This window comes from Oculina patagonica, chromosome 5 (genome assembly GCF_052425735.1).
Source record: "Oculina patagonica isolate OP01 chromosome 5, crgOcupat, whole genome shotgun sequence".
Taxonomy (NCBI): Eukaryota; Metazoa; Cnidaria; class Anthozoa; order Scleractinia; family Oculinidae; genus Oculina; species Oculina patagonica.
The window spans coordinates 27,844,210-27,859,514 of NC_135762.1; the positions used below are offsets into that span (position 1 = coordinate 27,844,210).

Below are 15,305 nucleotides of genomic sequence, written 5' to 3' on the forward strand. Positions count from 1 at the left end.
AAAATAAATTTGAGTATTAATGACAGAAAGCAGTAAAATAGTCAGTCACTTCCAAGTCAGTTACGATCCGTAATACAGTCGGGCAGTCGATCGGTCGGTCTGTCATTCGCTGAGCCAGTTATTCAGTCCGTCCGTCCGTCAGACGGTCCGTCCGTCCGTCCGTCCGTCCGTCCGTCCGTCCGTCAGTCAGTCAGTCAGTCCGTCAGTTAGGTCAGTTCGGTAGGCAACTGATCGGAAGATATTTATAAGTGTTTTAAGTTTTGGTTTCAAGCTTCAAGAAATCACAAAAATCTATACCTCGGCACCGTTTTCCATCATATAACAGCTGAAATCCTTGGTTGCAGCTGCAGGTATAGTTCCCTGGCGTGTTATGACAAAGCTGATCGCATCCTGCAGGTATTATTGTTTTGTTGAGACTCGCTACATACACGGGACTGCATTCATTTACGTCTGAGAAGAAAAAATGGAAAAATATAGTTACTTGAACGCCATTCATAGGATTCTTACGGCGTTGAGTAAATATGAATTTAAAATGCATGCCATTGTTATATACTTTGGAGTTCGGACTGAAATTTTTCTTTAATAGCTGTTGAGTCTACTTGTGGAAACTGCTAACCAATAAAATATGACCGTCTTTTTTTACTTTAAAGTGATTATGAAGTAAAAATAATTGTCACTTATTTAAAGGCCATTTACAATAAAGAACAATGGCGTTGTGTGCAAATAAGGAAAGTGATGATGTCATTAATCGTTCCACTAGAAGATAAAGCACTAAAAAAATAAAACGTAAAACGTAAAACAGTAAAAATAAAAATATTACAGCGGTGTTCTTTAAACTTGGCACCATTGATGTAGTTTACAAAAGGTACAAGAAGATATTTCAAAACGGAAAACGCCATTCTTCTTTATTTTTAAAAGCCTTTCAAATAGGCATCAATTAATTTTTACTTCATAGGCACTTTAATATGTATTTTTATTTGCATTGTTCCTCTTACAATTTCCCAAAGGCAAGCAGACTAGCAAGTAGACCAACAAAAACACATACAGACAGACAGACAGACAGACATGCCAACAGACAGACAGGCAGACAGGCAGACAAACAGACAGACAGACAGGCAGGCGGGCAAACAACCAGACAGACATCGAATTATTGGGGCAACATATTTATATCTAAACCATCTGTTATATTTTCCTAAACCTCAGAGGCTATTTTTGGGTCGTCACTTATCACACCACAATGTGAAACTAACCGGAACAGGTCCTGTTGTCTTTGTTCACTGCATATCCACTACGGCACGAGCAAAAGAAGCCTCCGAGGAAGTTGTTACACACATGCTGGCAACCATGATGTCCTGTCAAACATTCATCGTGATCTGGAAGGTAACAATGATTATGTTTTTGCTTTTTTAGTTTTCTTTAATACTCCATGGTCTAGCACTTAACACGTGAAATATACTTCTCAAATGCATTAATAATTCATGCATTTACAAGCCAATCAGGACACGCCAATTTGGTCAGGTGCGTTTGTTTTGAAACCCCGATAGTTTGATGACACACTCGTGTGATGTACGTTTATCCTAGTTTAAATATTAATGACACAAACACCGACTGAATAGAAAAGCTTCTGCTTAGAATCACTGTTAAGTTTAGGTACGTTTACCGTGCAATTTAAAAACCTTCCGGATTTTCTCGTTGCAACCACCGTTCTTATTTGCACCGAGTTTTTGACGAATTTCGTAAGCCAATTTAAAAACAGACAATCCAGGTCCTCCAACTTTGCACGCAGTGAACAACATGATCCTTAAAACACTTCACCGGTCAAGTAAAGGTCTCAAAACCTCAGCGGTTCACTTGTCTTTGTACTGTGTGCTTCTACGCATGGACTATACAAGCAAGAAATTTTCTTGCATACTTAAATCCTCAGCTAACCCGTCCACCCGCCAACACTTCTTTTAATTCGATCGGGAATCCAAAGGGAACAGGTTTTTTAGTCGCAAGACTTTAAAGCACAAATGACTCTCGTTAAACAAAGTCAATTTTATTTATTTTTACTTACCTGAGCAAGACCTTCCATTTGAATCCAAGATGAATCCCACGCGACACTCGCAGCGATAGGAACCCTCAGTATTGACGCACGCGTGAGTGCAAAAACCGTTACTTGACTGGCATTCGTCTATGTCTAAAATGTATGAAAAATACAACAAAAATCTTTAAGGCAAGTAGGCAAGTCGCTAATTTTAACCTTAGGAAAAAATGTATTATTGCAACTGTTTCCATTTAGGCGAAACCTCATTTAGTCGAATTTTTTATTATCAAGTCCCATATAACACTAGTTTTTGAACTTTAAAGGATAAATATTTGACAATAAAAATAAGCGACAGTAAGACACAACGTTTCGATGTCATCCTGACATCATTTTCAAGTGACAAATAAAATAACGGTTCAACAGTGTTATATATGCGGTTAGAGGTGTGATGTTTCATTAACATATTTGTTTTAAACAAATAGTTTCGCGCGGATAGAATCCGATTGCGTGTTCAGGCTAGGTTTATTCTTTCTAATAAACAACATTTCGTAAATCAAGCAGTCCAGTTTTCCGCTGCATTTCTTTAGGACGGAAAAATTACTGGTAAGGTCGCCGATGTTATTAAGGCCGTGATCGTTCTTTAAATGCTTCCCGATTGCGGAGAACCTATGTTCATCAATACGTTGGTGTAGGTGCCGGCTGGTATAGCCGACATAATCTGCATCGCACAGATCACATTGGTAATTGTACACAACGCATTGTTGATTTATTAAAGGTGGTTTTGGTTCACGCATCTTGAGATCTTCACCGATTTTGCGACTCTTGAATACTGGTTGAAGAGCGTGATCGATTTTCTTGCTCAGGTCAGATAGTTGTTTTTTGACTCCGTCGGCCGACGTTTGATCTTTAAAAGGTAATACCACTCGGTGAATGATATCCTTGTTGTTAGGTACTTCAGCTGGCACGAGAGGATCTTTGGTCATCACTGAGGTGACAAAGTGAGAAATGGTTGAGTTAATTAGGCTTGCAGGGTACTTGAGGTTCGTAAACATCAGCTTCAGGCGGTCACATTCAGTCACGAAAGACTCCCATGTAGATGACAGATGAAAAGCACGGTTTACCATGGTTTTTATGAGCGACTTCTTGTACCTTTTGTCGACATGGCTTTGGTGATGGAGCAGCAGGCCGGTATTTGTTGGCTTCCGGTAAACACTGGTTTCCAGTTGGTGACCTTTCTTAAGTATTTCCATACCAACAAATGGTAACTTGTTGTCAGAAGCTAGCTCCATTGTGAATTGTATGGATGGGTGACAGTTGTTAAGTGTTGTTAAAAAGGCTTCTGCTGCTGGCACATCTTTCATCGTGGCAAGCGTGTCGTCGACATATCGCCTGTAAAACTCTGGGAGCTTGTTGTCATGTTCTAATTTCTCTTCGATGGAGCAGAGAAATGCATTCGCCATAAGGGGTCCCAAAGGTGAGCCCATTGCCACTCCGTCAGTCTGTTCGTAAAGCTTGCCATCGAACTGGAACAATTGGTTCTTAGTTGCTACTTCAAGAAGTTGAATCAGATCAGGCTGAGTGATGTTCATCTTGTGGGTTTCGTATGGGCTCACCTTTGGGACCCCTTATGGCGAATGCATTTCTCTGCTCCATCGAAGAGAAATTAGAACATGACAACAAGCTCCCAGAGTTTTACAGGCGATATGTCGACGACACGCTTGCCACGATGAAAGATGTGCCAGCAGCAGAAGCCTTTTTAACAACACTTAACAACTGTCACCCATCCATACAATTCACAATGGAGCTAGCTTCTGACAACAAGTTACCATTTGTTGGTATGGAAATACTTAAGAAAGGTCACCAACTGGAAACCAGTGTTTACCGGAAGCCAACAAATACCGGCCTGCTGCTCCATCACCAAAGCCATGTCGACAAAAGGTACAAGAAGTCGCTCATAAAAACCATGGTAAACCGTGCTTTTCATCTGTCATCTACATGGGAGTCTTTCGTGACTGAATGTGACCGCCTGAAGCTGATGTTTACGAACCTCAAGTACCCTGCAAGCCTAATTAACTCAACCATTTCTCACTTTGTCACCTCAGTGATGACCAAAGATCCTCTCGTGCCAGCTGAAGTACCTAACAACAAGGATATCATTCACCGAGTGGTATTACCTTTTAAAGATCAAACGTCGGCCGACGGAGTCAAAAAACAACTATCTGACCTGAGCAAGAAAATCGATCACGCTCTTCAACCAGTATTCAAGAGTCGCAAAATCGGTGAAGATCTCAAGATGCGTGAACCAAAACCACCTTTAATAAATCAACAATGCGTTGTGTACAATTACCAATGTGATCTGTGCGATGCAGATTATGTCGGCTATACCAGCCGGCACCTACACCAACGTATTGATGAACATAGGTTCTCCGCAATCGGGAAGCATTTAAAGAACGATCACGGCCTTAATAACATCGGCGACCTTACCAGTAATTTTTCCGTCCTAAAGAAATGCAGCGGAAAACTGGACTGCTTGATTTACGAAATGTTGTTTATTAGAAAGAATAAACCTAGCCTGAACACGCAATCGGATTCTATCCGCGCGAAACTATTTGTTTAAAACAAATATGTTAATGAAACATCACACCTCTAACCGCATATATAACACTGTTGAACCGTTATTTTATTTGTCACTTGAAAATGATGTCAGGATGACATCGAAACGTTGTGTCTTACTGTCGCTTATTTTTATTGTCAAATGTTTATCAAAATTTAGTCTTATTCGAAAGGATAAATATAAATGATAACATAACTTTACCTTTACAATGAGTACCATTATTCTGGCTGGTCGGTAGATATCCACGAAAACATCCGCATGAAAATTTTCCAGGAAGATTCTGGCATCTCTGTGGGCATCCTCCGTTTGCTGTTAAACACTCATTGATATCTAAACGACAAAGAACGTCAGTCACCTACATAAAACAGTCAGTCAACAATTGGCAGCGGTATATATTTCAGTGTTTCAAAAGTTATGACCGTTTGAAGCAGCACCTGTACGAGTAATAACGACGATATAAGCGGAAATGTTGTTATTACTCGCACATGTGCTGATACCTGCAGATGGATACAAATGGTCATAGCTTTGATATACTGAAAACTTACATGCGATTTTGCATATTTTAGCCGATAAAGGACTACACTTTTCGGCTGTGTAGCGTAGAGTTATCAGCTAGGTCCCGAAGTTAAAATATTCGTTTCTGAATCAAGGTCATTTTTCAACCTTCGTTCGATACCAATCAGTAGTGGCCATTATATCCTTGATTTCGCATTTCTAGATAAATCGAGGGAAAAGTTGCTCCTTTCTTCGAAAACTAGAAAAATGCTCGAAAAATGTCTATTTTTCTACTTTTCCACATGTTGCAGCGGGCCCGAAGGGGCAAAATATTTAAGACCAGAAAATCATTTTGAATCAAACCAGATCTGTTTTATTTCTAGCCTTGGTAGCTTTCAGTTACCAGAGTTTTAGCCAAAATTATTATTTGACGGGAATTTGAGTGGGTGTTTTTGAAAGACAGCCTTATTAAAAGATGCAGGTCAAGCAAAATTTGGCTTCATGAATTTATCCATGCTGTAGGTATCCCCCGCGAGCTTAAAACAAACACTTTTTACAAGGGACATAAAAAACCCATAATCGTCATTTAATCTTGGTTGGTGATAATCGCCTTTGTCGTGTTTTGTTGTTACATCTCTCCTTAAGGCAAAACTTTACCTCAGTTATAACTACGATATCAAAACAGGAAAATAATTACCATGGCAAATTCTTCCACCGCTTCGGACCTGGAATCCTTTTGCGCATGTGCAAACATAGCCTGGTACAGTATTGGTACAATTTGCGCCACAAGGTTCTCCAGGTACAGCACAACTGCATGGACTGGGAACTAACGTCTGACACTCATTTATGTCTGGATGAAGGAATTACAACACAGAGAAGTGTAATTAAAATGCTATTAATATTTCTTAAATAGGAATTGGTATTTTGGTTTTTCATTGTTTTTCATGCACGAAGGTTATGATTATTGCATAACGAACAACAAAAGAGATAATCGTAAAAGCTTCTAATTCATAACCCGATGGGGATTCCGCCCCCCCCCCCCCCCACCCCCCCCCCCACCATAACTTCCAGAATATTTTAGCAATCACAACGAAACTTGGAGGATCAATAGTATATCCAAAGATCTACATGGTGTAGGTCACGTTGGATGATGACGTCACGACACGTGACAATTACATCATGATGTCAAAAACGCCGTCAGAAAACCGACTAACATTACAGCAGAGTACTCAAAATCAATAAAACTGTGCGATTCAAAGTTATCTTTCATTATTAGAAACACGAAAATTACAGATTTGGAAAAACATGCCTGTAAATTTTCCGTTGCCATGGTGCTGTCAAGTTTCTGACACAACAGCCTATCCTACTAAATTATTATCTAGATAAATGTTAAATAAACTCGCAAACTTTGGCAGCATTTGGTTGAATCTTTAATAATGTTAATAAGCGTTCAAAGTCAGCGCGGGCACTTTCCGCCCGTCCCACGGTCTGGATAGGGTTAATGAACTGTGACTCATTTTCTCGAGTCATTTTTCAAATAAAAACATGACAAACTATTTATCCTTAGTTGAACGATATTTAGAATATACCTTGACAACTATACCCGTTTTTGGTGTATCCTAGGTGGCAGCTGCATTGATATGAACCAGGTGTATTAATGCAGATTTGTTGACATCCATCAGTGTTTAAAGCACATTCATTGATGTCTGTAGATGGAAACAGAACGAACTTTTTGGCCTTAGTATTCATTTCAAACTACCAGGTGAGTGTCAAGTACACGGGGAGTGGTTACCCAGTATCCCGAGCCAGAGGCTCATGATAAAAGTGTTTGACAATTTAGGTAATAAAAATAAATGAATTCATATGAAAAACAGGATTTAAAACTAAATATTAAAAATACAATATTATTATATTATTAAAATCTTAAAAATCCGCGTAAAAATACAACATTAAAACGATTAAAAGTACAAAATGTCTGTAAAAGTATCATTGAATGCAAGAACTGCATTGGCAGCCACCAAAGTTTATAGAATTTAAATGATTTAAAATAAGTATTGTGGGGATCCCCCGATCCTGCCCCAAAATATTATTTTGTTTAAGAGACAAATACCTCTAAACACTTAAAAAATCAAATTCGACTCAATTTTTTTAACAATACTGTGTACATGGTTAATCAAATCGAGGTATTTAGGGGATATAAGTTGAAAGACAAATTTCTTTATTATCACCAGATGATTCCGCTACCCCTATGCTTGGTTATGTTAAAACTGGTAATTTTAACAGTTATAATGGACAAACCTTAACACCTCTCAGGACCCAGAAAGCAAATGGACGAACAAATTTAACAAGTACAAAAGCAAACAGATGAACAGAAAAAAAAAACCCACTAACGAAAAAAGGGACAAACAAACGAAGAGAAAACGATGCAGAAACCAACCAACCAACATAAAAACCAACCAACAAGCAAAAAAGATACAAGAAGACCAAAACAAACACATTGTATTGAAAGTACGCTATGGCTATGAAACGCAATGTAGGGTATAGCCTGCATGGCCGGCGTTCAAAGGGGAAGGAGAAAGGGAGTTCGAGCGTGAAGTGCGAGGTGCGAGGAGTGAGCGCGAAAACTCCCCTTTGAACGCCGGCCACGCAGGCTATGTAGGGTACACAATTTTACTTCCACCAGGAAGCGTGCATTGAGGTTCGACGTACCTGTCATACAAGCATTACCAGTCCATCCAGTTGAACACCGGCAAGTGTTGGGTGCGACACAGGATCCACGACTGGAGTCACATCCATAGGAACAGATTGCTTTTAAAGAAATAAGTAATTCAGTAAGTAAATAAATTAATTGATTAATACGTAAACAAGTATTTAAGCCAGTGAGTAGGGACTCGATGAGAAGACGAGTCAACAAGTCAATAATTTAAATATTTTTTTTTAATTTATTTAATAATAGACAATTTTTTTTACAATAGACAGTTTTTTACAAACAATAAAATAAAACAAAATAAAAAAAAAGACAACTCACAGAAATAAAGTAAACATGTAAAGTAAACTATAAAGTAACTAGGTCTCGAATCTTCTGTTTGTCTATCCCGAGCTTGTTTTTCAAAAACTTAAGAAAGGCAGTGAAACAGAAAGGGTCTTCATTTTTCGCGGCAAAATAGATGTACTGTCTGGCCACAAGCAAACAAAAAAAAAAAACTGCCTTACCCGTGAGATGGGTTTCTCAAAAACGTTTTTTGTTTGTATTTGTCTTAGTGTCTTGCTTGAAATACTTTGTATGTCAGTAATCTTATCTTCGCAGTCGTTATTTTCAGTTTCCCCGTAGGTACCCTTGAGCAACTTTTTCCAGCTCGAGGGGATAGCATTTAAAAGCCCTAAATATTGCAAGAAGTGTGCTTTTATACCGAATATACACTGGAACTCGTTAAACGTCAATAAATTTCCGTTCTCAGACATCAAATCTTATATTTATTTAACTCCGGCTTCATAACACGGCCTAAAAAATACAACATCGTTTTTGCTTAAGGGCATATGAGCCACAACCCTCTGCCATGCATCGAGTACATCTTTGTAAAATAATGGTAAACAAGAAAGCTGCGGAAGAGTTTTTAGTTAAAAATTGCAATCAAAAATAAGTTTTCCGCCAATGTCTCTCAGATAATCAAGTGGCAGTGATTTCCACTTAGCGCACTCGGGAGCGAATAGTCTTTTGACCCAAGCTGCTTTAAGCGATTTGTTGATTATATCAAAATCAGGCATACCTAAACCTCCTTCTTTTCTTTCGCCTATCATCGTTGTCTTTTTAATCTTTGGGTTCTTGTTGCTCCAGATAAAATCCACAATTTGCTTATAAACTCTTTTTACAAAATCTCCGGAAATGGGAAGAACAGCTGAGACAAAGGTTAATTTAGAGAGTGCTAAGGATTTTACTATGTTGATTTTCCCATACAGAGTCAAGTCTCTGGAAGACCAAACGTTTAGGCATTTTTCTAAGGAACTCAATCTTTTTTCTAAGTTTTTGCTATCAGAAATGTTCTGGTTTGTTGTAAAACAGATACCAAGAGCATTAACATAATCCTTAGGCCAGCGAATACCAAAGGGTGTGTCGGTTCTGTTCTTGTTTGAACCTAACCATAATGCCTCCGTTTTGGACCTATTTAGTTCGAGCTGAGCACAGTTTAAACAAATCCAGCTTTTTGAACAGGTTGCTGGCTGATGTAGTATCTCCAACAAGGCAAGTAGTATCATCAGCATACTGGGATAATTTAAATACTTTTGAGTTAAGCGATAAGCCCTTTATCGATTTGTCGCTTCTAATAGCGCCTGCTAGAAGCTCCACCCCAACAACAAAAAGAATTCCAGAAAGGGGGCACCCCTGTCTAACTCCACGCTCCAAAGAAAAAAAGGTGTTGCAAAGCCATTGTTAATAACACAGCTTTGTGGGTTAGTGTAAAATGTTTTGATCCAATTAACTAGCATATCTGCAAAGCCAAAAGTTTTTAATGTTCTGAATAACAAAGACCATTTAATGCCGTCGAAAGCTTTCTTGAAATCTAAAATTAGCGCAATGCCCTGGAGTCTGCGTGTATTGACAACGCTCAATAACATCTGAAATCAGGCGAATATTTTGTCCAATAAATCGCTTTTTTACTAAACCTGTTTGATCACTGTGAATAATGCTTGGCAATATTTTAGATATTCTCGAAGCTATTGCTCTGGTAGCGATTTTATAATCAGTGTCCAATAGCGAGATTGGTCTCCAGTTGTCGAGGAGCGTTTTATCTTTATTTTTCTTTGGAATAAGAATGATTATCCCTCTTCTTTGAGAAATAGTTAATTCTCCACATTCAAAAGCATAATTTAGGCTATCAACTAATTCTTGCCCTACACAATGATTTAAATATCGTTTTTATTCGATTAAGCGCCGTGGGTGCTTATTAATTTTTTTTTGACCTTGGGAGCAGGCGCTTATTCGAGGCTGGGAGCTGATTAAATTTACACCATGCATTTTTAGGAAGTAGTAAGTCATAGTATATTGCCACAAAACAATAAACGATAACAAAACTTGAAGGTGTGCCAAAGCAGAATTTTACCTGATCATTGGAAGCTTCTGTAAAATTTCATGAAAACTCTGTCTTCGGGGGCAAGTCTCTTGGTAGTACTTAGTCTATTTCAATCTCATGGAGAGTCAATTAGCGAACTCCTCTTTAGGGGAGTGCAGGCGTTTATTCGAGGCTTGGTGCTTTATTAAACTTTTTTTAAGTTCAGGGTGGGCGCTTGTTTGAGATTGGGAAATTAATCAAATAAGTACGGTTATCAAAAACTCAGTGAGCGAGTCATTGGGTTTATGATGGGGCAATGGGCCAATGTGTCATAAAATGAAAGAGTCAACCTTCTCCAAAGATTTCTTTTGCCACATTTTTTAGCCGTCACTTCCTCTATGAAACCACGACGGTGATTTCTGTATCTCTATCTGGACTTAAAAGTTGTATTCAGTAATAAGTGTGACATCGATATTCTCGCAATCATCTTAATGGAGTTAATCACGCGATGGTTTCTGTGAAATGTTTTAAGTCAAGGACGAATGCTCATTGGCAATACACGCATTGGCAATGCATATGCTTTTTTTGGACTACTATTTTGGTGGTAGAATTGCAGCAAGCGGTAAGTCTAATGGATACATACTTATTTACCTTCTCTACATTCTCTTGAACTGGAATAACTTTTTCTCCATCCACTGCAGCAGTAAATGACCTTTACACTGTCACTTCTTGTTCTTTGGACCCTGCGGTACACTGTTTTGGGTCTTCAAAGCAATATGTCGGAAAAAGACAATTCGTTAGTAAAGAATAACTAAATTATGGAAGAACGAAGCATATATTTCATCCATTCATCCATTTTATATTTCCCATGGCTTAAAAAGTCTTGCAGATTATGACCTTGGCACTTCCCTCCCCCTCTATTTTATTAGATTAGAAGCTCGAGATTTTATGAGCGAATGGTTGAATAAGGGGCACAGCCAAGCTGCTATAATTCGTAGGGCGGTTTGGTAAAGGATGGTAGTCATTACAATTTCTTGTATAAATTAATTTTTATATTTTTTTAACCCTATTCGTACTGGGCTTTTTTGGATCTTTTCAGACTGGGGGGGGGGGGGGGGAGGGGGTTGCGGATTCCGCTCCCCCCTCCGTAACTACCAGAATACTTGAGCAATCACTATGAAACTTAGAGGATATATAGTATGTCCAAAAATCTGTCATTTGGTATACGTCCCGTGGGATGATGACGTCACACATCATTATGTCTAAACAGCCGCCATCTTGGATCCGCCATCTTGGATTTCAAAAACGTGAGAAAACCACCCAAAATCACTGCACATTTGGATTTGTCTACAAAAATTAATTCAAATTCCTTTGAAACTGGAAGCTCTTCTAGTCTTCAAATTGGATGGTGATTACAGGGGGAGAATGCTTACTGATTGAAAGTGGTCACAATTTTGGGTTTCTTGCCGTAATATTATCACATAAATTACATTTATGACTCGAACTACTTTACCAACAGATGCATTACGAACCATGAAATAAAATTAATGCTCCAAGGTTGATATTACTTTACCTGGATGAGTCACACCTGAACCAACCAAACCAACCACAGCTAGTAGTTGTGTATGTGTATGACCTTGTTGCTGTAACTGTGTAATACGACTCGATCTGTGTAGTTCGCCTGGTACAAACGTTCCGCCTGAAAAAAAGAACCTTAAGGTGTTTTTAGATGATTCTTTCGCATGCAAACTGGCCTAGCACACACTTTATTTACTTTAATTATTACAATTGAATTACTATATCAACACACAATTTGATTGGCCACACTGTCAGTTAAAACTTTATAAGTAGGAGGATGGCTTTTAAATGGTTTGTATTATTCGGTTTTCTGGAAATTTGTTAAGACGCTCCGTGCTCAGTGAAGCAATTCCGCAAAAGACAAAAGATGCAACAAGGGGTGCAAAATTCATGGACATTTCGGTTGGAATTCAATTGAAACAGTGATACTTCAGAAAATCCGTTCGGAAATTGTAGACTACGTTTTGAGGTAGTCCCACTCCTTTCATTTCTGTGGGTACGAACCGTCGGCAATTTTCTTATCATTTGAACGAATCTTCCGTTTCCAGGCCCTTTTAGGACTTTCGCGCGGTTTAAGTCGTGTTTTCAATATGGCGTCTGTATACCGATATAGATCGTGCGTGTTCACCTCGACCATATACATGCCAGCACTTGTTCAACAGGAGAAATAAGCTGCCTGCCTCTGGTATTGGTTGGAATCGTTCATGTGTTTATAATTTCTCTTCACAGGATCTCGAACGCCGGTGCCAAAAGTCACTTGACTGCGAAATTCATTCGGTGCGAAGGTGGGAGCAGTTATGGCAGGAGATCTCAGCAAGCTCTATTGAGCTTTTCTAGGAAGATCCCCTTATTATTAGCTTAAAAATAATTACATGAATACATAAAGAGTGCTATACATATTTAACTCATATATATTAAAAATTTTAAAAGATTTGAATATAGCCCTGGATTCATCCTGAAATTTTGAAAAGGTCATTATCCGTACTATTTTTTTCTGTATAGTGAATATCGGTTTCAGCCTGGTTGGGTAAGTGCTTGTCCATATAATGCTACAATATGTTAAATATGGTTACACCATAGTGTTATTAGTTATCTTTCGTGTTTGGATAGATGAAACATGTCTAGCTTTTGCCATAATTTCTGTCATTTTCGATTTTTTCGTTGAAATTTGGTCAATATGATATTTCCAAGAGAGTTGATCATCTATTTAAATCTAAGAGTATTCACAAGAATATTTCAGCCTAAAATCGGCAGAAAAATAAGAATATTCAGCCTGGGTCGGAAAAACAATATTGTTATAGAAAAAAAGAGTGTATGCGTTCACTAAAGTTAGAGCGTCGGTGTGTAATTTAGCATAGAGACATGACCGACACCGGAAACCGCGCAAGACAAACCTCTGGCACCCAGGGTACCAAAATTGTACCCCTGCCATTAAATTGCGAAGTGTTAACAGGTTAAGGTTACAGATAATCTTTTCGGGGTGTTTGGTATGAGATGTCAACACCTCAAAACCCTGTGCGGTTTTACGGGAATGCTCACATTTAAATACGTGATTTATTTACCAAGAGTTCGTGTTTTATTTGTTGTCCATGCGAGGAGATATGCAGGGCAAATTTGTTAGAAAACGACCATGGAACAAGCAGAGAAGTCTATAATCAATAGTTAGTGAATTCATGACGTTGATCAAAAAGCGCTTCGAGTTTCTACAGTAGGAGTTTCAACGCATAATTGCGGTTTTCTGTCTTTTAGAACTGCCTTTACCCCTTACCCTATTAATTGCATTTGATTTCCGCACAAATGCAGTGGCTGCAGATCGAGCAGCGATCGCGAATATTTTTATTGCGAATTCGAGACTGTTTTGTAACAAAATCTCAAGCCGTATTCACACACGCGTTGTGCGAAAACTAGTCAAATCGTTTAGGCCTGAAAACTAGAGTTTGTTTTTTTAGGAATAACCTCTCTTTGAATGTTTTGATAAGGTATGTGAATTTGATGGATTTTTACGAAAGGACTTTGGTGCAAAAAAGTGTATCGAGCTTTTAAAATATGCGAAATATTCTAACTGTGACACAACGACTATTTTCTCAGAAACCTATTGAAAAGTCCATTAATAAAGCCGACATTCCTTGGTATATTATTAAGTGCTGATTGATATTGTTCAGGGCCGGGTTGTTCGAAAGCCGATTAACACTAACCCAGGATTAAAAGTTAATCGAGGGTTCCTTTTGTCTTAAATAAAAGAGTTTTTGATGCTTTCGTTTTGTGGATTTTGGGATAATTCGACGGCAAAACTAAATGGCGGATAATATATAAAAAAAAAATCACTGAAAAGTTGAAAAGCTGAAATCAAAATTCGTGCTAATCCTGGATTAGCTTAATCGTGCTTTGAACAACCCGGCCCAGTTTACTTTGTTCCGAAGGTAGGTAATTCAGCAAAGCGCACAGTGAGGATTTCGAGTTTGAAGGCTCGCACGCGCTAACCGAAGCCGTAAATTCCTAAGATTTTAATATGTTTGGATTTTTGACTTCACAACCTTTCCAACGATATATAGTTTTCCGTGATTCCACCGAAAATGACTCGCGCACGAAACAATTTCCACAAGGCAAACCGAAAAGGTTACCAGTATAAACCTTAAGCTAGGTTGAAATTTTCATTGAGATTACAATTCGCCCACTACGTATACATGTGCGTCCTTTTAATTATAAACTCTAAGAAAATTGTTTGCTAGCTTGATGGACGATTTAATTTATTTCTTGGTCAGACAAATATTTATAAATAATCTCGAAACGATCTCGAAAGCCCCAGAAACTTTTCAGACTTTTCAGGCTTGTGGGTATAGGCCTGAAACTCTGTAGAAGGGAAACTCTGTTCATATTCAATACATGTGAATAAAACAGCTCTGTTTCAGCATAGGGTGAGAGATTTGCTTTGCCTTTCCGGGTGCGAAACTGTTTGGGACCTTCGTGAAACGGGCCCCTGTTCTTGGAGTCCCGACATAGACTCATGATTTGAAACAAGCTGTCACGGTGTTGGCAGAAACCAAGACTTGTTTTGTATGAAGTAGTTTCAACCTATTAAATAATGCTTATAACTTGTGCTCGATCTCATTTAATTGGTGTGGTTTGGGTTATTAATTTTTTCTCTATTTTTAAACTGTCATACAGTGTACCCCACAAGAGTCGTTCCCTGATCAATTCCCTGATCAAAACATTAAATTTTATGTGTGCTTGAAGAAGACTTAGCTCTTAATCGACATATTAACTGGTCCTTCGAAAAAGAAACGAGACCTTTCATTTACCAAGTATCAGAGAACTTCGTTTTCCGTCTTTTCCCACGAGAAATAACACCAAGCTTAGTTTGTTTCGGCAACATTTCTAAACATGAGTATTTCCCGTAGATAAGTCAAAACCGAAAGTAATTTAAGCCTACTTGGAACCACAGTCTTGAGCAATTTCTGTGCTTTTGACATTACTTATAATATAACTTCTAGGCCGTTTCTGAAGACTGAGTACGAAACTTAGTTTTGACATACAAAACGTTTTC

At 38.4% G+C, this 15,305-nt stretch overlaps 3 protein-coding genes across 5 annotated transcripts in view; 1 reads left to right on the top strand and 2 right to left on the bottom strand.

Moving 5' to 3' along the window:
- LOC144654269 (uncharacterized) overlaps window positions 1-15,305 on the bottom strand; it is an 82,199-nt gene that overhangs the window by 66,179 nt on the left and 715 nt on the right. For all 3 annotated transcript variants that reach the window (XR_013570889.1, XM_078514353.1, XM_078514352.1), the window contains exons 2-10: window positions 11,757-11,882; window positions 10,835-10,947; window positions 7,845-7,943; window positions 6,725-6,841; window positions 5,833-5,985; window positions 4,842-4,970; window positions 2,057-2,179; window positions 1,251-1,373; window positions 298-450 (exon numbers count right to left, since the gene is read on the bottom strand). Coding sequence is in view for 2 of the 3 variants with exons in the window: in XM_078514353.1 (XP_078370479.1) it covers window positions 298-450; window positions 1,251-1,373; window positions 2,057-2,179; window positions 4,842-4,970; window positions 5,833-5,985; window positions 6,725-6,841; window positions 7,845-7,943; window positions 10,835-10,947; window positions 11,757-11,882 (1,136 nt within the window). In the remaining variant the exon portion in view is untranslated. The remainder of the gene's footprint in view (window positions 1-297; window positions 451-1,250; window positions 1,374-2,056; window positions 2,180-4,841; window positions 4,971-5,832; window positions 5,986-6,724; window positions 6,842-7,844; window positions 7,944-10,834; window positions 10,948-11,756; window positions 11,883-15,305) is intronic.
- On the bottom strand, window positions 2,351-3,615 carry LOC144654368 (uncharacterized). The gene has a single exon (XM_078514503.1). The coding sequence runs from the start codon at window positions 3,613-3,615 to the stop codon at window positions 2,497-2,499; it is 1,119 nt and encodes a 372-aa protein (XP_078370629.1). The 3' UTR covers window positions 2,351-2,496.
- On the top strand, window positions 3,630-4,815 carry LOC144654378 (uncharacterized). The gene has a single exon (XM_078514512.1). The coding sequence runs from the start codon at window positions 3,630-3,632 to the stop codon at window positions 4,641-4,643; it is 1,014 nt and encodes a 337-aa protein (XP_078370638.1). The 3' UTR covers window positions 4,644-4,815.